The 21,357-nt window shown below is 33.9% G+C and overlaps 1 protein-coding gene across 5 annotated transcripts in view; it reads left to right on the top strand.

Moving 5' to 3' along the window:
• The window catches only part of LOC132696120 (myosin-VIIa), a 41,017-nt gene that overhangs the window by 10,711 nt on the left and 8,949 nt on the right, over window positions 1–21,357 (top strand). For 3 of the 5 annotated variants that reach the window (XM_060660749.1, XM_060660746.1, XM_060660747.1), the window contains exons 2-17: window positions 366–407; window positions 2,854–3,114; window positions 6,025–6,179; window positions 6,265–6,422; window positions 8,156–8,406; window positions 8,463–8,691; window positions 9,615–10,661; window positions 13,100–13,419; window positions 13,477–13,703; window positions 13,808–14,264; window positions 14,625–14,827; window positions 14,879–15,138; window positions 16,226–16,796; window positions 18,577–19,118; window positions 19,576–19,735; window positions 21,188–21,294. In XM_060660749.1, coding sequence (XP_060516732.1) covers window positions 390–407; window positions 2,854–3,114; window positions 6,025–6,179; window positions 6,265–6,422; window positions 8,156–8,406; window positions 8,463–8,691; window positions 9,615–10,661; window positions 13,100–13,419; window positions 13,477–13,703; window positions 13,808–14,264; window positions 14,625–14,827; window positions 14,879–15,138; window positions 16,226–16,796; window positions 18,577–19,118; window positions 19,576–19,735; window positions 21,188–21,294 — 4,966 coding nt within the window. In that variant the 5' untranslated portion in view covers window positions 366–389. Of the gene's footprint in view, window positions 1–226; window positions 284–365; window positions 408–2,853; window positions 3,115–6,024; window positions 6,180–6,264; window positions 6,423–8,155; window positions 8,407–8,462; window positions 8,692–9,614; window positions 10,662–13,099; window positions 13,420–13,476; window positions 13,704–13,807; window positions 14,265–14,624; window positions 14,828–14,878; window positions 15,139–16,225; window positions 16,797–18,576; window positions 19,119–19,575; window positions 19,736–21,187; window positions 21,295–21,357 lie in introns of those variants that run through there. The other 2 variants (XM_060660750.1, XM_060660748.1) reach the window with 2 other exon arrangements.

The raw sequence follows: 21,357 nt of genomic DNA, 5'->3' as shown, positions 1-21,357 counted from the left end.
TTATTCGGTAACTAATTTGACTGCCAGCAATATTAATTTTCTCAATCAATGTTATATAGATTCAGCATTCCCTCATTAACGCAATAGCAGCTTACATTTGAAATTTGATCGTTAAGATTTTAACCAACGCTAATCACACTTAATAAATATTTGTTATCGTGCGTGACACTGAAACCTAAAAACAATGAACAACTGCACAGTTTTGAAAGTGAACTTTTGTTTAAGTTGAAGTAAAAACATTTAAACGGAAGCCTAATGATGCGAGAAAACTAAAAATAGGAATGTATGTCATGCTAATTAATCACCTGCAGATTAAAAGTAACCGACAAAAATTACGTTACTAAAACCACAACTGTTTGTTACAGGTCTTCCATGATTTTGCTTCCGTAATGGTGATTGTCACGCGGGTAAGTATCCCTTTTTTCCTGAACACGGTTACAACTTTGATATCCATAATGAACTAACAAAAAGCCAATTTTTTTCTTTTAATGACAAATTTTTGGCATGTTCAAAAAGTTTTAATGCAATAATGCCTATTTATAATCAGTATTTGCCTTAAAAATTACATTTGGAAAACATACATAAAAATTAGTATTTTTTTTAAGTTATTTAGCTTTTTTCTAACCTGAAATTGTGGACCTGATGGACCAAAAAATGGCACGGAAAAAACAACCAACAATGTCATGAATTGAAAAGTCTATACCGGCCCTCCGTAAGTCTATAAACCTTTGATCCTTGAGATTTAATTTCTGAGAATTCCTTATTTACCCAATACACGCAAACAAAAAAACAACTGATCAGAGCTTTCTTTTAATTTGTGATTTAAATTATTTTTTCAAATAATTGGCCAGAACATTTCAAGAGTCTAACGCTCTTTTTTTTCAATATTTTATGCCGAAAAAGTTTCATCAGTTTTTTCAGCAGCGTACGCTAATATTACTAAATATTATCATTGCCCGATCCAACTTAAATTAGGTCGAGTGCATAGACTATGGGAAAATTTCACGGACAATTCAATGAAAGGAAAAGTTTTATGAACATTACCTAACTTCAATAAAAATCTAAATTATATTTATAATTGATAATATTCTTTTTTATGTACACATTGTTTCTAATTTAAATAAGGTTTATTAGCCGATTCATAAACGGACAAAGACTGAACCAAAAGAATAGTGGAGTAGTAAGCTCAAGAAAAAAGAAACAACTTTGTCCTAATTCATTAGTATGGAGGACAAGATTGTTTCTTTTCTCTTAAACTAGTAATTTTTTGAATATATAAATATATCAAAAATGTTTTTATGTTTGGCAGGGTATTCTTTAATTTTAGTAACGTCTTTCAGTAAACGAAATCACCGGTAATTAACAAAGATGAGGAGGGATATTCTTTGATCAAGACCGGCACTAATCCAAACCTAAAACAAATGTTAAGTTAAGAATGCTCATTGGAGAGAGGGTTACCGACCCATAATTTTTCTTTTCCTTCTTTGCAGAATAAGGGACTTCAGCTGTGTAGCCAAATATGGAGCAATAACTTGTAGATTTTGTTTAATTGGTTAATTTACAATCATGTATTTCATATTTGCTTAAATAATCCTTAAAGTACCGTAGGTAGCTCACTAACAACAATAACGGCTTTAACTACTTTCAGTTAGCTTTGGTGTACCTTCATATATTATTTTGATGAATAGAATTTCAATATTAACCATTAAATCTCAAAATAGATCGAAATAATTAATCATTTTTAAAATATTGATTTTCAATTTTATATAGTGTACAGATAACTTTTTACCCAACGCCATGCACAAATTGTGCATCGCCATCCGTAGTCCAAGTATGAAAAACTTGCGGTAGCGAAGAACAGGTTGCTAAGTAAATACAAAATTGCGCTGTTTGCAGTGCCTGTGCGTATATCCGTATATGTACGCTGAGATCGTTCCATCTCAAAGTGCATTTCCACTTGGTCGGATGTATAATAAACCACCAGCCGGAAAGTACTTCATGCTTCGCGACCAAAAATTACGTCGGCAGTTTATTTTTCCATTCATCGCCGCATATCGCACATGTTCTACGCTTTATAGGTCTACACTAAACTGATGGAATAAGTATAGTTTGGGAGATTCTTACACCAATATCTTACACAATTTGCAAAAATAATTAAATATGCTATTATTATAACTGAAGAAGATTTTTTTTATGAATAATTTTTAAGAAGAAGTTGTCTATACGAAAATGACGCATACAATACAAATAGTAACCATATCTCTCAAAGTCTCTCACAGAACTGAACTTTGATATTTTAAAAATAACGCATGATACGTTTGTTTACTTTTGAATCGCTGTTAGTTTTCTTCAGGCTTGGCGTCTACTTAATTAACTTAACTTAACCAAAAACTTCCACCAGCAGATCACCTGGCTTCAGTTCTGGAACCGGCTGTATTTTATATTTCTTCAAACTAAGATCCTTGTGTAAAATCTTCCGCCGTAGTGGTCTATGGCAATCCCATATAATTAACTCCAGTCAAAGTCTGTTTTTCCATCACTTGTTGTACAAATCAGCAGATATCATCAAAATTCATTCTTGCGGATACTTATTTTAATAAAGTTAATTACTATCACACCAGATGTTTTGCGAATCTCAGGACAATACTAACCTACTTGTATGAGGTTTGAGCGTTACCACAGTGCAACTGGTTAATAAAGATTTATTTTAAAATAGTCACTGCTGGTCATACTAAATCAACCTAAAGAAATTGTGCCGTCCGTCGTTCGGTATGAAAGCATAGTATTGGAACGATTTATTGTCAACAGTTTTCCGAAAGAAAGCTGATATTATGTTTTTATATTTCTTTCCAGGGAGATTATATATGGATCGAACCCGTTGGCGGTGGGGAGTTCGACGTGGCGATTGGAGGCCGCGTCGTGTCCGCGGAAGGTAGGCGGATCCTCGTGCGCGATGATGACGGCAACGAGTACTGGTTGCCGCCTGACCGGCGCATCAAGGCAATGCACGCTACGTCTGCGCACGGCGTCGAAGACATGATCAGTCTTGGGGATTTGCACGAGGCCGGCATCCTTCGGAATTTGCTCATCCGATATAGCGAAAATTTAATATACGTAAGCGGAGTTTTTTTATTTTGCTATTCCTTTTCGACCCTGTACTGCTATATGACTATTTTGTAAATGGGAAGAGATTCACAAAAATCTGCAAAGTTTTGTTGATGGTTAACATGCGCCACTGTTGGGCTATTGATTCGCCTAACTATCTAACATTTAAAAAAAAAAATTGAAGTCACGTATTTCAAAAAGAACCGCTTTTTTGCTAAATATTTTTTACTCGATTTTGGTAAAATTTGGCAACCTCGTTGATAATGATAAAAACTTAATTCTGACTAATTAAATTAATAGCATTATAGTATAACTCGCATCTAAAAAATTAATACTAGTAAAAATTATGAAAATTATAACCAAACCAACCAAACCAAAATTAAAACTGAAACTAACAAAAATGTTCAAAAAATTTGAAGTCACATGTTTCAAAAACTTAACTAAATTAATAGTATTATCGTATAACTCTTATTTAAAAAATTAATACTAATAAAAATTATGAAAATTATAACCAAACTATTTTTTTGTTGTTGTTATATTATTATATATTAAACTTGTACTTGTATAGATAGTGTGTTAATATTTAGCACACTGTTATCCATCAATTAATATTTACCAAATTATGCAAAATCATATTCAAATCGATATCTGTGACCAAGATCCTTTTTGTCTTGGATGCAGTGTGTATTTCGTCTTTGAGTTAGGCGTGTGTCAGTAAACCAGACGTTGTAAAGTTCATGTATTGAGGTACCACTAAAAATATTTTATTGTGATAGAGTAATTAATTTGGTAGTTCGCTGAGTCATCCACTACCCAGTCCTTCGATATACATATTATAACTTTGCGTGGTTCAAAGAGATTCAACTTTGGGGCAACTTACCTTTCAAAGAGACAGAGAATTTTTTTATAAAACAATTTGTCAACAGATTATACTTCTGATTTTTGGTTTAACGTTACAGGGTGTCCGTAATTGTTTTAACATTTTTGAGAAATCCTAATTGTAAAAACTTTACTATCAACCGAAATATAAGGTTTTTAATTCATTTCAATTATTTTGAAAATACGTTGATAACTTTTTTTATTTATGAAAATTTCTGATTCTTATAATTTCATTATCAGGGCACTTGTTTAAGTGAAATGGAATATACCCGTATTTTTTCTACAATTCCTTCGGCAACCTAGGAACACAACTTTCTTATTTTATATACCAGTTTAAAATATTGCTCATAAAATACCCGGTATATGTTTTAAGAAGTAATGACAAAATTACAGTTATTTTAATGTAAATAATAAATCAGATGCTCCTAATAAATTATGTGTTAATATTAATTAGATTAATTTGATTAGCCTGGTTTAACGTAAGGGTTTTTTTGTGCTTTCGGTAATGTAATGTATGTAATTGAAAGCATAAGTATGATCACTAAAACTCTACCTCATGCAGTTTTGGTTAGTACTGAAGAACACAAAATCCAATAAGGTATACAGGTGATAATGTCTTTAATTGACAACTATTAAGAAATATAGCAGGAATACATGATTAAAAACCGCTCAACACAAGCATTTTTTACAACTAAGTATAATTGCAATATTAAATATGAAACTTGTATTCATTTGTGGTAAGATGTTGAATTCTAGAAAATTTTCTAAATGATCAAAAAACGCTCCATTAATACTGCCCCATGCAGTTTTTATCATTAAATATTTTTAAAAAATTGAGCTTATTACATGCAAAAAACACTGCAGTTAAGGTACACAATTTAAAATTATCAAAAATGTATTGGTGGGTAATGAGGGACTGTGAATGCATCCCAGCATCATTACAGTTAAAATCTCATCTGCCTGAAATTTACTGCTTTACGACATGTACCGTGCATAGCACAATACTAGATTCGCGTGTCTAGTAATTTAGATATCTCTTTGAGTATTGGTAGCACGTACGCAGACACGGAGCCAGTCGGTATAAAGAGATCTCGATTTAGATTCAGACACCATTTAATCGGCAAGGTATGGTAATTGGAACCGTGTGCACTTGTAAACTATCCATTTAGTGAAAATACGGTTATTTATAATCTGCGATTTAAATTGCGACATGATTTTAGGACGATCTAGGTCATGAATGGTAACTACGCGTTTCCGCTTTCGGTATCTAGGCAGTATGGTCCTTATAAAAAATTAAGTCCGGTGCTACTTTTACTATCGTCCGATATATGAGTATTACTTAGAATTTGTCAATTAAAATTGCGAATTAAAAAAAATTGAGATAAAACGCAAACTTTTAAATCGGTCTTTTTTTTTTCTTTTCGTTTTCCGGTTATTTTGCAAAGCAAGAAAGGAATTAGTTATATTTAGCTATATGGACCTATCTACAATGACATTCTCAAATTAAATATTAAGAGCAAAATTAAAAACACAAAGAAACAGCAAAAATACTTTAAAAGAAAAATTAACCCAATACGTACCTACAACAAACATTTCTAAACATTTTTTCGTTTTCTAAGTAAATAATTAGGCAAGTTTTCGTCTTTATACGGAAAGTGAATGATTTATAGCAATTCAATTCAATAATTCAATAATTCCAATGTCTAAGCTGAAGTTGATAAGTCCAAACCGCCAATTTATTCATGTTACATAATTTTTTGGTTTAAGAAAATATACATTTAATTATTATCTCTTCTGCTTTTCCTAGTCTTTACGGAATGAAGGTACTCGGCGCTCTTGTTTTTTTACACTTTGGTCTATATTTACTGCATATCGGAGCACGGTCTACGACGAGCACGACGCTGCTGAATGAATATTAAAAGATTCGGAAAAATTGTCAATTATTTTTCAGTAAATGTGTTTGCGCATTAAGGTTCTTTTTCCGACAAATCTTCTTTCTCACAGTTATTGATTATTAAATTGTTATTGCATTTGTTTCAGACGTATACAGGCTCAATACTTGTAGCAGTCAATCCTTATCAAATTCTTCCTATTTACACTGCCGAGCAAATTAAATTATACAAAGAGCGAAAGATTGGAGAATTGCCACCACATATTTTTGCCATAGGGGACAATTCGTACGGCAACATGCGCAGGTAATTATCACGTCAAACGTGCTCCTTCTCATCACTAAAATGTGATTTGAAAGCACAACTTAATTGCTCATATGTGTGCTTTCAGGTACGGGCAAGATCAATGCATAGTAATTTCGGGAGAATCTGGAGCCGGAAAAACGGAAAGTACAAAATTAATTCTGCAGTATTTAGCGGCCATCAGCGGCAAACACTCATGGATAGAGCAGCAAATATTGGAAGCCAATCCCATCCTCGAAGCGTTTGGTAAGAAAACAGCGTCCAATAATTCCTGCGTCTCAAAGCGATCTAAACGGGTAATGGTGGATTAGTAATTTCACGTTTTTAAATCGTTTTCTGCGGTTTTTATTGTTATCGTCGGCGACTTTCGTGAAAGCTGATATTGCAATTATTATTTTTTCACCTGCTTAAAAAATATGAGTCATCACCCGTTGCGGAATCAAGTTGGTTGTAATTGCAACGCGCGCTAGCGGACATTGCTTTTTTATCTAAATACAAGCGGTATGGTGCGTTTACCTTTCCGAAACAATAAAAAATAATCGCATGAACGCTTGTCCGGAAACGGTTTCCAAGGTACAAGATTGAATATGGTGTGTGGCAATATTAACAAAACGTTGGCTTTATGCGACCTGGACAATCTATAGTCTCACACATTTCAATTTAATAGATGGTTTAGATGTATCTAAAAGGCCCTAAAAACTTTGTAAAGTGGAATATTTTTTTTATTTGCAATTCAAATTGAGGTAATTTAATATGTTCAACTTATTTTTCTTGAAATATACTGCCACAAATTGTCATTTGCACACAACTTTTCTTCATACAAATATGACTATTTTTCGTAAGGGCTCATAAGTTATCATACATTCACCAACTTGTCGCGGTAGGTATATGATGAAGAAGTTGGTTTTCAGAATCTGTAATTAGTTGCGACACTTGCATTAGCTTATTAAATACTTAATATATCGATACAAACATTAAATTACTAGAAGAACTTTTGGCAAGATTTTTATTTTATCAGAAACTTTATTTTAGGGGTCAAATTTAAAAGCTGCTCAAATAATTAATAAAGCCTTTTTAACGGTATGGGCTTTGAAATCATGGGATCTATGGACATTTTTTATTTCAGTTTAACATTTCATTTATACGAACAAAAAAATCTGGAGTACTGAGATACTTAATATGCAAAAGTGTTTATTAATGCAGCAGTCAACTTTCGGTACTGTAATTATTAACTATAACTATTAAAAAATAAGCTTTATAAATACAAAAAAAAAATTTCTCATTCATTAATATCAAATTAGCCAAATTTTACAATGCAAAAAGAAGGCTAATAATTTGGACCTTGTATTTGTCGTGGTCTTTTATATAAATTAAGGAATATTTGTCTAATTACTTCTTATTATTTGGTAATCAACTAATATTTTGATAATATATTTTGAATAATCTAAATTGTTAAAATTCTCTGAAAAAACGTACACAAATTGATATACCTAAAAAATTTTAAATATTTAAGTCTGTTCTAACGTTTTAAAAAATTTATTGGTAAAAAAATGGCAGCATGTATTTTTTCAGGAGTATATTGTTTCAAAAAAATACTTAAAATATACTATTTACTTAAATACAATTTTAATTTCTAATATTCGATTTCTAAATAACGGGTAAACATTATTATGTGATCATATGACATATTCATATTAACATGTTTCATTATTATATATTGAATATATACAACACAAGAATTTACTGTAGACATTATATACACATAGAATTATTTTAGACATTCACATTGTCGCCGTCAAAAAAAGTTAACATATATCACTGAGTTTGAAGGAAGATAAATAATCAAAATTAAAACAATACCTTGCTACATCTATTTGCCATTAGTATTAACGTGTATAAAAAAAGTAAACTTGGAATCACAAAATCGATATTGCCTGGATTCAGTACAAACCCGTTCACTTATTTAAATGTTGTTTTAGGTAACGCGAAAACTGTAAGAAACGACAACAGTTCGAGGTTTGGCAAATACATCGACATACATTTCAGTGCCAACGGGGTAATCGAAGGGGCCAAAATCGAGCAATACTTGCTGGAAAAAAGTAGAATAGTTTCGCAAAATCCGGACGAAAGGAACTATCACATCTTCTATTGCCTGTTGGCGGGCTTGGGGAAGGAAGAAAAAAGAAAACTGCACTTGGAATCTGCTAGTCAATATCGATATCTCACGGGGGTAAGTTTATATGCGCCCTTTAAATGGAGCGATGTTTAAAAAAAATGCTCCTTAAGGGAAATTGCATAACGTGCGAAGGACGAGAAGATGCGGCCGAATTCGCTGATATCAGAAGTGCGATGAAGGTGCTGCTGTTCTCGGACCACGAGATATGGGAGATAATGAAACTATTGGCTGCTTTGTTGCATATCGGCAATATCAAATACAAAGCGACTGTGGTGGATAATTTGGATGCGACCGAAATTCCAGACCCGACAAATGTTCAGAGGGTGGCAAACCTGCTAGGTAGATCATTTTTTTAAATTTAATTACGCGTTCATCGCAGTTGATGTGACATATTTTTAAGAGAAGGTTCCCGGCATATGAGTTCATTCATGACATTCGAGAATGTTTCAAAAAGAACTTTTTTTTTCAAGAACGTATATCTTCTTTTGCAGCAAACTGGATGACCAACAAAAATATAGAAAATAACCACTGGCGTAGAAATTACGATATAAATTGATTAATCTAATTTCTTGGTTTTGCTTTTAATTATTGTAAACTGTCACCAATTAGGAAGTCAATATTATTGAGTATTATACAAGATTAACGGATATATTTAAAACTTCAAAATTGGTATACCGCGATTTTTTGTAAAAATAAACTAAATGTCCTTTTCATGTGGCCAACAGAGGGCGCTGTGTACGGTCGCTTTAGAACTGCATTTATTGCCTCGCGTCTTAAGGATAATTTTCAAACTTTGGAGATCGGTACTATGCATTCGTCATATTATTAATGTCTTCTTTACCTGAGGATGCCTCAAACATCAACTATGAATTCCATCCCTAATAAATAAAAATGGCGGATCTTTTTTGCGCTTTAGTTTATGCAATATAACTTTTTGACATAGTGTAAATGTAAATGTCAGTGTAATTTATATATAAATCCCAATTATTTAACGAAAAAAACTGTTAAGTATTCCCATAAAAACGGCTAACAGCAAAGAAATACTTTAGAAATATATAGGTCTCAATATTTTTGCTTACGAGTTTTATAAAATATAATTTTAACAACATATATCTTGTTAATGTGAACTTTTTAATCAAACAAAACATAGCTGAGCAAAATTGGTTAGTTTTCGTTACTTTGGTTAGTCATACTGAAAAAGACAACCTGTATACATAGATTTCGTTTCAAATAATGGTACCTTATACATGCTTTATTTTCAGGGGTTCAGGTACAACACTTAATAGACGCCTTAACGAGAAAAACTTTATTTGCTCACGGGGAAACAGTAGTCTCCACTCTATCACGGGATCAAAGTGTAGACATTAGGGACGCCTTCGTGAAAGGCATTTACGGAAGACTGTTCGTTTTTATAGTTAAAAAAATCAATTCGGCAATTTACCGTCCCAAAGAACGCCAACGCAGCTCCATAGGCGTGTTGGATATATTCGGTTTTGAAAACTTCGACAATAACAGTTTCGAGCAGTTTTGCATCAACTACGCCAATGAAAATTTGCAGCAGTTTTTCGTACGGCACATCTTCAAGCTGGAACAGGAAGAGTACAACCTGGAGGGTATCAACTGGCAACACATAGAGTTCGTCGATAATCAAGACGCTCTGGATTTAATCGCTATAAAGCAACTGAACATAATGGCATTGATCGACGAGGAAAGTAAGTTTCCGAAAGGGACGGATCAGACGATGTTGGCGAAACTTCACAAGCAACATGGAGCCCATAGGAATTATCTAAAACCGAAATCGGATATTAATACTAGTTTCGGATTGAATCATTTTGCGGGCATCGTAATTTACGATACCAGGAACTTCTTGGAAAAGAATCGTGACACGTTTAGCGCAGATTTGCTACAGTTGGTGACCGTTAGCAACAACAAATTCCTCCAACAACTATTCGCTGACGATATCGGAATGGGTTCGGAAACTAGAAAGAAAACACCGACTCTGTCCTCTCAGTTCAAGAGGTCTTTGGATTCTTTAATGAGAACGTTATCGAACTGTCAACCGTTTTTTATTCGATGTATCAAGCCGAACGAATATAAGAAGCCGATGTTGTTCGATCGGACGTTGTGTTGTCGTCAGCTTAGGTATTCCGGTATGATGGAAACCATACGAATTCGTAGAGCAGGATATCCGATCAGGCACACCTTCGGCGAATTCGTCGAAAGGTACAGGTTCCTGATATCAGGCGTACCACCGTCTCATAAGACTGACTGCAAGGCGGCAACTTCGCGAATATGTTCGATGGTTTTGGGTAAGTAATACAAACTTAAAAAATATATATCACGTAGTGTCCGTCAAGAAGCTGAATCAATTTGAATTGAAAATAAATTAAATTATTTCGTTATAATGGTCCCACTTAGAGCAGAAATTGTTTCAGGAAAATTTATTATGTTCCTGTGAAGGTAAATGTCGGGCATTTAACTGTAACTAAGCACCAACCATCACAGTAACTCTTTATAACTAAAAAATGAGTCCCTTCGCTATGGAGAGTTTTCACCGTAGTCATTGATTTTCTAAACAAAACTCCAGTTTAAAATGTCGAAAAATAACGAAAAAAGAAAGTCTCTGTATTTTACTTGTCAGTTAGTTAAAATTAGTTGGTTAAAATTTCATATAATCATGTAGGATTGTTTATCGTTAGTCCTCAGAACCTTTCTGAGGAAATAAACAGAGTCCGACGTTCTGGCAAATTAAATAAGAATATATTTTCACTTATTTACACAGCGCACAATAACAACTTCTTTTACACTTGGCATGGACAACAACAATTCGTCTACCCGTCTTTCGTCTAACATATCGTCTACTCGTCTTTCGTCTTATTAAAGAAAAAGAGTAAGCGGCACGGATTTCCGCGTTACCCACGTCTTTTACGTCTTTAAAGAAAAAGAGCAACCGGCACGGCTTTCCGCGTTACTCACGTCTTTTACGTCTTTTTAGTTTAATCGTCTAATACATAATGCCCGTGGTCAAGTGTCGTGACCTGCTTTTAAACCCTTCGTCCGTACGCATCAAAAGTAGACCCGAACTCTCACGAAACACCGCAAAGCGGCTTCTTTTTGTGATCGGCTCACGTCCGTAAAAAGAAATTATTTAAACAAAACCCTCTTTAATTGCATGCAGAAATAATAAACAAAGAAATTCCGCGCTGGCGAAAACTAAACTAAATGATATATTTTATCTACAATCAAAATAAAGTTATAATATATATATTTTATAAAATTTCATTTAGCAAGAAAGCCCTAAGTACTTAAACTTTAGTTGCCCTGTGGGCATTTGATTACTATTTAAAAGTCAAAATAATATATTGTATGTATAACCCATTTTAATAGTATAAATGAATTTCTGGACTGAAACTGAAAACGATTCTTAGTAATTTTTTAGCTACAAGGAGCGGGAGAAAAATAAGTCTTTTTGTCGTTTATTTTAATTTTAAATTTATAACAGATTTTAAACATTTCAGCACGCATTTTTTTTTAAATACATAAACAAATTTTTCTGTGACATTTGTTAGGTTCACCTCAGACGCATTTTACCATAAATTCACAAATTTTGACAATTAACAATTGACAAAATGAAAAGACAAAAACTAAGCACCTAAAGGCTTATTGTTCAGGGCCAGGAAGACAGCTTTAAAATCTGTAAAATAAATGTATTTGACGTATCACAATCCTTCATAAACTATACACATACATACATATCAAAACAATTTTTTTACGCTTGTGCTTGTTGCAATCTCTTTTTCTGGTTATTGGGTGGTCCCAGCTTTTATTTTTGAGGGGTGTTATATAGATATTGCGTTTTAATATTAATGTTAATAAAAATTAGGTAAACTACGCCAGTTACGGTTGAAAGTATTAACGTAAAAAAATACCCAAATATATTGATCATATTTCAGTTTGGAAACATTCTGTTATGAATTTTACACTCCATTTAGTCAATACGCACGTGATATAAATCTCATTTTAATTCACTCACTGTTTTCAATATCCGAATCAACCTCTTTTAAGTTTCTAAAACCTACTAATATTCTAATTTCTGATTCTGATTTAGTGTGCAAGAGTACGTTAATGGTATTTTTTGTTCGATTACAATTAACCAAAACTAGTAGCATTTAATTGATATGCAATTAATAATTTTTTGTTTAAAAAATATTTTTCTCACTCAAAAAAACAATTACTTTTTCTCTGTATATACATAGCTCGTTTTTTTTTAATTCAAACTTTTTTGTGATCCTGTCTTATTCAGCATCAAAAAAGAATGTGTCAAATCACTATCATTGCTTATTTTTCTGTGAATTGGGGCGGTCAATTTAATTATATAGTGGAAATTAATTGATGAAAATTAAATTACCGAAAAATAATATTTCAACAGTACAATAAATCATTAAATATAATAAACAATTAAATCAATTAGAAAATTCATGATATTTTTTGTGGTAAAAGTTTTAATTTATTATTTATTGATATGTAGCTTTATAGATGATATTCGTTTCTCACATCTCATTCTCCATTTTCCCTTGTCTTTTTCTTTCCGAACTTGTATTTTTTATATTTCTCGTTTTCTTCGGGCATAGATTTTTTCAGCTCAATTTATTAAAGGTAAAATGACAGAAATGCTTATCAGCCGCCTAATAAACCATAACGCATTTTTGAGCACTAACGGCAAACTTATTTTTCGATACTCTTTTAGGAAGATCTGACTACCAATTAGGGCATACCAAAATATTTTTAAAAGACGCTCATGATCTGTACCTCGAACAAGAACGCGACAGGGTCATAACGAAAAAGATCTTGATATTGCAGAAGACTATTAAGGGCTGGGTATATAGGAGACGATTCTTAAGATTAAAAGCAGCTACTGTCACAATACAAAAGTACTGGAAAGGTTACGCACAAAGAAAACGCTACAAACTAATGAGAGTTGGCTATATGAGGCTCCAGGCTTTGATAAGAGCCAGGGTGCTATCGCACCGTTTCCAGCATTTAAGAGGTCACATTGTAGGCTTACAGGTACAAAATTTTAGTCTTATGCTGGGGAGGTAAGTTAATTAATATATTTATTTGTAGGCTCACTCTAGGGGATATTTAGTCCGCAGAGAATACGGCCATAAAATGTGGGCCATCATTAAGATACAGTCACATGTCAGAAGAATGATCGCACAGAGAAAGTATAAGAAACTCAAATTCGAACACAAAAAGCACTCGGAAGCGTTGAAATTGAAGAAAAAGGAGGAGAAAGAACTCAAGGACGCCGGAAATAAGCGAGCGAAGGAAATCGCAGAACAAAACTACAGGTACTAGACTAGTCTGAGTTATTATTATTTATTATTAATATTTCGAGCGTCAACAGGGACGGGCCCTTTTTGTCGCCCACGTAATATTAAATTTGTAATTTCAGAGAACGCATGTACGAACTGGAAAGAAAAGAAATAGAATTGGAAATAGAAGAACGCAGACGGATGGAGATGAAGAAGAACATAATTAATGACGCTGCGAGAAAGGCGGATGAACCCGTAGATGATTCGAAACTAGTTGAAGCCATGTTTGATTTTCTACCCGATAGTTCGAGCGAAACGCCCGGAACCGGTAATGTTTTACGAAACTTTAACAATAACGTTCATCACTGCTCTATTCTAGGACGCGAAACATCGGTGTTTAACGATTTGCCATCGCAACCCAACGAAAACGAAATTATTAGTCCCATGCAAACGATGTCTGACGACGAAGAAGATCTGAGCGAGTTTAAGTTTCAAAAATTCGCCGCCACGTATTTTCAAGGAAACGTCGGCCACCAATACTCCAAAAAACCGCTCAAGCATTCGTTGTTACCCTTGCACACTCAGGGAGATCAGCTCGTAAGCAGATGATTTTTGATTACTATTTTAAATCCCCCTAGCTTTACGCAGCAATAAAACTCGGCCGGTTGTTTTTAGTTCAACTCCACTATCGCTCTTTATATATACATTTGTTGAGATTTCTACAGACTCATAAATTGTATTGTTTGTGAATGCTTGTTTAACATATGTATCTTTTATGCTTTTTTTTACTTATTGGTTGGTTAAGAACTCTCAACGAAACAATTGCTTTGTTCTGTTGATCTGCATTTATTTTACCGTATTATGTTTTTCATTTTATTTTAAAAAACGCACTAAGATTTTTTTAACTGTGGTGAGTTCTTTTATTGTAAACAATAAACATTTTGAATCTTTTCGCAGGCTGCTCAGGCGCTATGGGTTACAATCCTCAGATTTACTGGCGATTTACCTGAGCCCAGATATCACATTATGGATAGAGATAACACATCTGTGATGTCCAAAGTGACAGCCACTCTGGGTAGGAATTTCATCCGAAGCAAAGAGTTCCAAGAAGCGCAGCTAATGAATTTGGAATCTGAGTCGTTCCTCAAGCAAAAACCGAGGTACTGTTGAAAGATTTCATCTATTTGATGTCACGAATTATATTGTTGCAGGTCGATTCGGAACAAGCTCGTTTCATTGACACTTAAGCGAAAGAATAAGCTGGGCGAAGATGTTAGACGAAAACTGCAGGACGAGGAGTACACTGCTGATAGTTATCATTCGTGGTTGGAATCTAGACCCACGAGCAACCTCGAAAAATTGCATTTTATTATAGGACACGGAATTTTGAGGGCAGAGCTAAGGGACGAGATCTATTGTCAGATTTGCAAGCAGTTAACCAACAATCCGTCAAAATCGTCGCATGCAAGAGGTAACTAGTGATTTAATAATAAATACCTGTGTTTCGAAAACGATAACCAGATGATAATTGGATATTTTGTTGTAACTGCTAATTTTTGGTGGTAGACACTACGCAATTTGTGTTTTTAAAATATAAACATAACTTTATGCAAAAATAAATTTTTGTGTGATATAAAACCCATTTACATGAAAATACAGTTTTTTAAACAAATTTTTCATTGGCATTTTTGATTAGAATTATATTTGGGAGACGACCCTTTCATCACTACACTTGCGATGAACGACTGAGCGTTTTGTCAAGCTGCCTGAGTGCTGCGGTACATATTTACACTTTCAATCAACATCTTTTAAGAATTCGATTTTTGCGCACAAATTCTAATCCCTCAAATTCTCTGTAGCATTAATTCCGTATTTTGTTTTAATTAGGGAAAGCTATTAAATTTTATTATCAACAAACAAAATTTAATTAATTCGACAGAGGTAATTAAGTCAACAATGCAATTTCTTTTTAAATAACAAATTAATAAATTAGGTATCAGTAGGGTTGTGGAATTGAATGGGCAATTTTTTTTGTGTCGATTGATTAAAAATACCATAAAATTTATATTTATTTATATTTTGTTTATTATTCTGAGAACCTGCTTGTTAATTTTAATTAATTTTGTCCTTAAATTTTAATGAAATGCTACGGAGAAACAATTTGGGTTTACAAAAATGATTACGAACCTTTTGCAGTGTTAGTAAAAAAAAGAGACCGAAGTAACCCTCTACCATGGGAATCACTTGGTCGATTATATGATCTCATTTATTATTCGATGTATAGAAAAATATTAACAGTTGTTATTGTAACACACAAAAAACTAGGCATAGTCCACTCAGAGCAATTGTGCATTTGCGTCATAGCATGACATCTTTATGTAGTTCATTATTGGATGTTGTAAATTGACACAGGAATTCTGTTTGTCAGTTTTGAAATCCGTTTCAAAAGCCGCGTCAAGACCAAAATTTACGTGACGTAAGTGCTTTGCACTGCTCTGACTGGACTTTATAATCAATATCAATAAAAAAAAAAAACTTTTACCTTTTTTACTTTTCAGGATGGATCCTTTTATCATTATGCGTCGGTTGCTTCGCACCATCGGAGAAATTCGTCAACTATTTGCGCGCATTTATCCGTCAAGGTCCACCGGGTTACGCCCCTTACTGCGAGGAAAGGCTGAAACGCACTTTCAATAACGGCACGCGAAATCAACCGCCGAGCTGGTTAGAGCTTCAAGCGACCAAGTCCAAAAAGCCGATAATGTTACCCATCACGTTTATGGATGGTAACACCAAGACCCTTTTAGCCGATTCTGCTACTACCGCGCGAGAACTATGCAATCAATTGTCGGATAAAATAGGATTAAAGGATCAGTTCGGCTTTTCCTTGTATATCGCTCTGTTTGACAAGGTGTCTTCGCTGGGAAGCGGTGGGGATCACGTGATGGACGCTATCTCGCAGTGTGAGCAGTACGCGAAAGAGCAGGGCGCGCAGGAGAGGAACGCACCCTGGCGGCTATTCTTCAGGAAGGAGATTTTCACTCCGTGGCACGAACCTACGGAAGATCAAGTGGCCACCAATTTGATATACCAGCAAGTGGTGAGGGGAGTGAAATTTGGTGAATACAGGTGAGTAGTAGTTTTTTCTTTAAACATTCGTAACAGTCTGAAATTTATTAAAACCGAAATTAAAAGATTAACCAACGCATTATTTTAATATCTTTATCCGAAATAATTAAGTTTCATAATGAAATTCATGTGTAAAAAAGACAGATTAGACTTATGACTTAAAGTATACAGGGCATCTCATTATTATGTAATATCAATATTGCAACGCTGTTTGGCTATTTGGTTCAAGAACCTTTAATGTTTTTTATAAAGGCTACCAGATAAAAAGTCCAAGACAAAATTATAAAAAAAGTTAAATAGAAAATTCCCCTTATCCCAAAATGTTCAAAAATTGAACCAGCTCTTGAGTCGGCGTTTCTCCATTTTTGACAAAATAAATGCTCATTTTCATTTCACCATCTTGAATCTAATAACCAAAGTAGTTCGAGCCCAATACAACGCTTTTTATAATGTTCGGATGCCCAATCTCTAGTTTAATGTCCTGTATGCTATTAATAAAAATGGTAGCTTCTGAATGTATTCTCTTTGTACTGGAGCTTATATTGATTTGGTATAAACAATGATCTACTGAGCCTTTCTACCATGTTTCAGGAACGACTAGTGCAAATGACGCCATAAATACGCTTTGGTTTAGAAAGGTTCGATATTATATGAGACCGAGTGTTTTATAAATTTTGTTATTATTTTGTTTAATTTTAAATTTAATTTTGATTATTTTTTATAAAAATTACATTTTAAAATGGTGAAAACTCTTTTCTTTTCTAATTGAAAAACCTTAAACTTTCGAGTGGAGCATTAGCTAACCTACAACATTTTCGCATAGGTTTGTTTAATTTAAGCGAATTATACGTACTTGATTATTTTTATTTTATTCTCTAGCACCGCCTTTAATTAACCACTATGGTTGACAAGGGAATATCCAGCGAAACATGCAATGCAGGGTTTATTATTTTTTTGGAAAACTAATATAGGACACAAAATGATGGTACATGGTACATATGAAAAAATATAAAACAAACAAGGTCTGCAGGTCAGTTAAAAATTGGTGGTTGACGTGATTTCCGGGGTCACACTATATTATATTATAGTTTTAGAATTGAGAATTTTAACAAAATTGCGAAATGTTTCATTAGGTGATTTTTTTCTTCGACTTCGAGACCAGACATTTTGAAACATAGGATTCTAATTGCTTAAATTTAGCAAAGTTCCACTTATGTGGCAATTTGGGACTAGAAAATTACAGGGTTGTTTGGAAAAACTTCACTGATCACGAGTTTGTAAACGGCTTAGGAACCTGAATTCGTAGCAAAGTTCCATTTATGCGGCAATTTGGGGTTAGCTATCTACCCATCATTGAGTAACACGACCTTCTATGTAAACTATGCAATATTGTGCTATAGATAAGATGCAGTTAGGTTATTATTATTATTATTATTATTATTATTATTATTATTATTATTATTATTATGGAATTTCATGGTTTCATGGTTATAAACATGAAATTTCGTATATCTAGTACTTGCTTGATTACAAGTATATAGCTATTACAGAATATAGTCGCCTCAGAACGGTAAAATTAATATTTTGAGAAAATATTTGTCTAAAAACCTATGCGAATTGACGAATTGTCAGCGGCCATATTGGTTGTTAAACTTCGCGAGGTCTTATTGGTTGGTTTGAAATAACGGGTGTTATTGGTTAAAAACAAGATTTCCAATGATCGCGCATGCGCATATTATTTATAGTTGCGTTCTTGTATTCTAATCAGTCATTATTCCAGATGCGACAAGGAGGAAGATCTCGCAATGATTGCCGCCCAGCAGTACTACATCGATTACGATACCGACATGAACGTCGAGAGACTGGTCACGTTACTGCCGAACTATATTCCGGATTACTGTCTCACGGGCGTCGAAAAAGCAGTGGATCGATGGGGCGCTCTGGTCGTACAAGCCTATAAAAAAAGTTACTACGTAAAAGAAAAAGTGCCAGCGTTACGCGTGAAAGAGGATGTCGTAAGTTACGCCAAGTTCAAATGGCCGTTGCTGTTTTCGAGGTTCTACGAAGCGTACAGAAACTCGGGTCCGGATTTGCCAAAGAACGACGTGATCATCGCGGTAAACTGGACCGGCGTTTACGTTGTAGACGATCAAGAGCAGGTCCTGTTGGAGTTGTCGTTTCCCCAAATTACAACCGTGTCTAGCCATAAAACCAACAAGGTCTTCACTCAAACGTTTAGCTTAAACACTGTGAGGGGAGAAGAGTTTACTTTCCAAAGTCCCAACGCTGAAGATATCAGAGATCTGGTCGTCTACTTCTTAGGTATGAATGCGTTTTCACAGCATGCGTTTTTCGTTTGCGTATTGTTTTCGAAGTAAATAACTATACGACACTTCCATTAAATTCGTCTAATAACCGAGATAGAAAATTCAGATTTTTCAAGATTATTTTTTTACTTAGAACAGAATTCCCAACAACCTGGAAAATCTATAATGAGTATCACCAAACGGTCAAGCATATCCAGGTGTATTTTAATTCGTACATTAAGTCCGGAAATATTGATAGCTTGGACAATATAAGTATTAACGTTTTAATTTTAATGGAAAAAATCCACTCTAAAAGCTTTCCGAGATATTATTTACGGATTTGAATGTTGACGTTAATGTAATGTTAATGTTAATAAATGTAACCTTATTAAAAAAAGATAGATACACTTATTTCAACTGTTTTTCTAACAGTAATAATTTCTTAATTAAAAATTCGACATTTTAATTTTCAGAGGGTCTAAAGAAAAGATCGAAATACGTAATCGCGCTTCAGGACTACAAAGCGCCCGGTGAAGGGTCGAGCTTTTTGACTTTTCAAAAGGGCGATCTGATAGTTTTAGAAGAAGATAGCACGGGCGAAACAGTTTTAAACTCTGGATGGTGTGTGGGAAGGTAGGTACATCTTCGTTTTAACTCATCGACCTGTCCGGCATCCCGAAAGAATTTTACTGGTTATTTTTTCAAATATATCAATTACTCTGTGGACACTCCAAAATCCAGTCTTTATGAGTAATATCAAGAAATGCCATCCAATTCCTTTATATGAAATTTGAGTACATTAGATTCGGTTCTCCCATCCAATTGATGAACCGTAATTAAAACCTTTGATGAATCCAAACTAAATATTTTCAAGGACATGTTGCCCGTGTTACCAACTTAATGTTATCGTTGTTGTTGACGATAAAGCACATGGTATAACAACGTGAGTCACCTTTGAGATTAATTAGATAATATAATAAAAAAAGATAATACAGAAGAAAACGATTACCTAGTTGTGACAAAAATAATCCCAGGATACTGATTGTACTATCTTAATGGCACTTTACATTTTTTCGTGTTTTGCATATATAATGAAAAAATCATTAAATCTGTTAATTTTTGGAGTGTACAGTAAAGCCTCCGTGAAATTTTAGTCATACAAAAGCTGTGAATGAAATTTATGAATACTACAGGGCTGCACCGCCCCGGTTGTACTTAATTAGATCTATTTAGTTTCACAAAAGTAATCTTAAAGTGGACAAAAGTATCACTGCAAAAGGTATTATTTTGCACTGAAAAGTTGCCATAACAGCTGAAAATGGGCTGCAAAGATAGACAATTGCCCAGCACATGAAAGCAGGTTCAGATTGTTTATAAGTGTCAGCTGCGAGTTGAGATCCATCAGCCTAATGAATAAATGCAGTGCCTTACCAAACAATATTTTTAAGAATTTCACTGTCACACTGTTATCAGTCATTGACTCCAACATAGTCTTTGCTCCGTGGATATTTCATTCATGATTCATTCATTCATTCTAAGTGTTTGTCACATGATGTGGTAATTTCCGTCAACACTATTAGGTGCCTGTCTAAGTTAATGCATAACCCCAGCTTTCCTCATCATTTTGTTTTTTTGTTTTTGCGATATTTCAAAAACATTTGAACCAAATTATAAACATTAAGCGAATAAGATGGCAATGATGGGTATTTCCTCTCCTATTCCTTATAACCTACTTCTACAGGCTCATACTTTCAAACAGTGGTTTAATTTGAACTTGATGTTTTCCACATCATTACATTTAATCTCATAGATTTTCTATTGGGTTAAGGTCTGGACTACGTAAAGGCAACTGGCTGGGGCTATGAATTGACTCAGAGAGACACCTATTAATGGGAACCGGAATTCTGACAGAATCTTGCAAACATAAAGTATAAAATATTCTGTACATGCCTAAAACTTAACTGTAAATAAAACGGATTTTCATAGCAATATTTCTGTAGATTTAAGCTACAATTTAAAAAAAACATGTACCGAAATCGATTTAGTAGTTCGCGAAAAAATCAAATTTTTTATTCACCTATTTAGATGCGAACGTACTGGCGAAAAAGGTGATTTTCCAGCGGAAACCGTATACGTGCTGTCTTGCATGAGTAAACCGCCTCCAGAAATCCTTGAGCTGTTTTCTGTCGAAGGTTTGTAAAATGAAAACGTCATCAAGAATTGAAACTTACACTCCTGCTTCAATTTGTTTGTAG

The sequence above is a fragment of the Cylas formicarius genome, unplaced genomic scaffold (genome assembly GCF_029955315.1).
Source record: "Cylas formicarius isolate icCylForm1 unplaced genomic scaffold, icCylForm1.1 PGA_scaffold_1__22_contigs__length_36826433, whole genome shotgun sequence".
In the NCBI taxonomy this organism is placed as follows: Eukaryota; Metazoa; Arthropoda; class Insecta; order Coleoptera; family Brentidae; genus Cylas; species Cylas formicarius.
The sequence above is the reverse complement of the archived record's forward strand: the minus strand, read 5'-3'. Positions and strand labels throughout refer to the sequence as shown.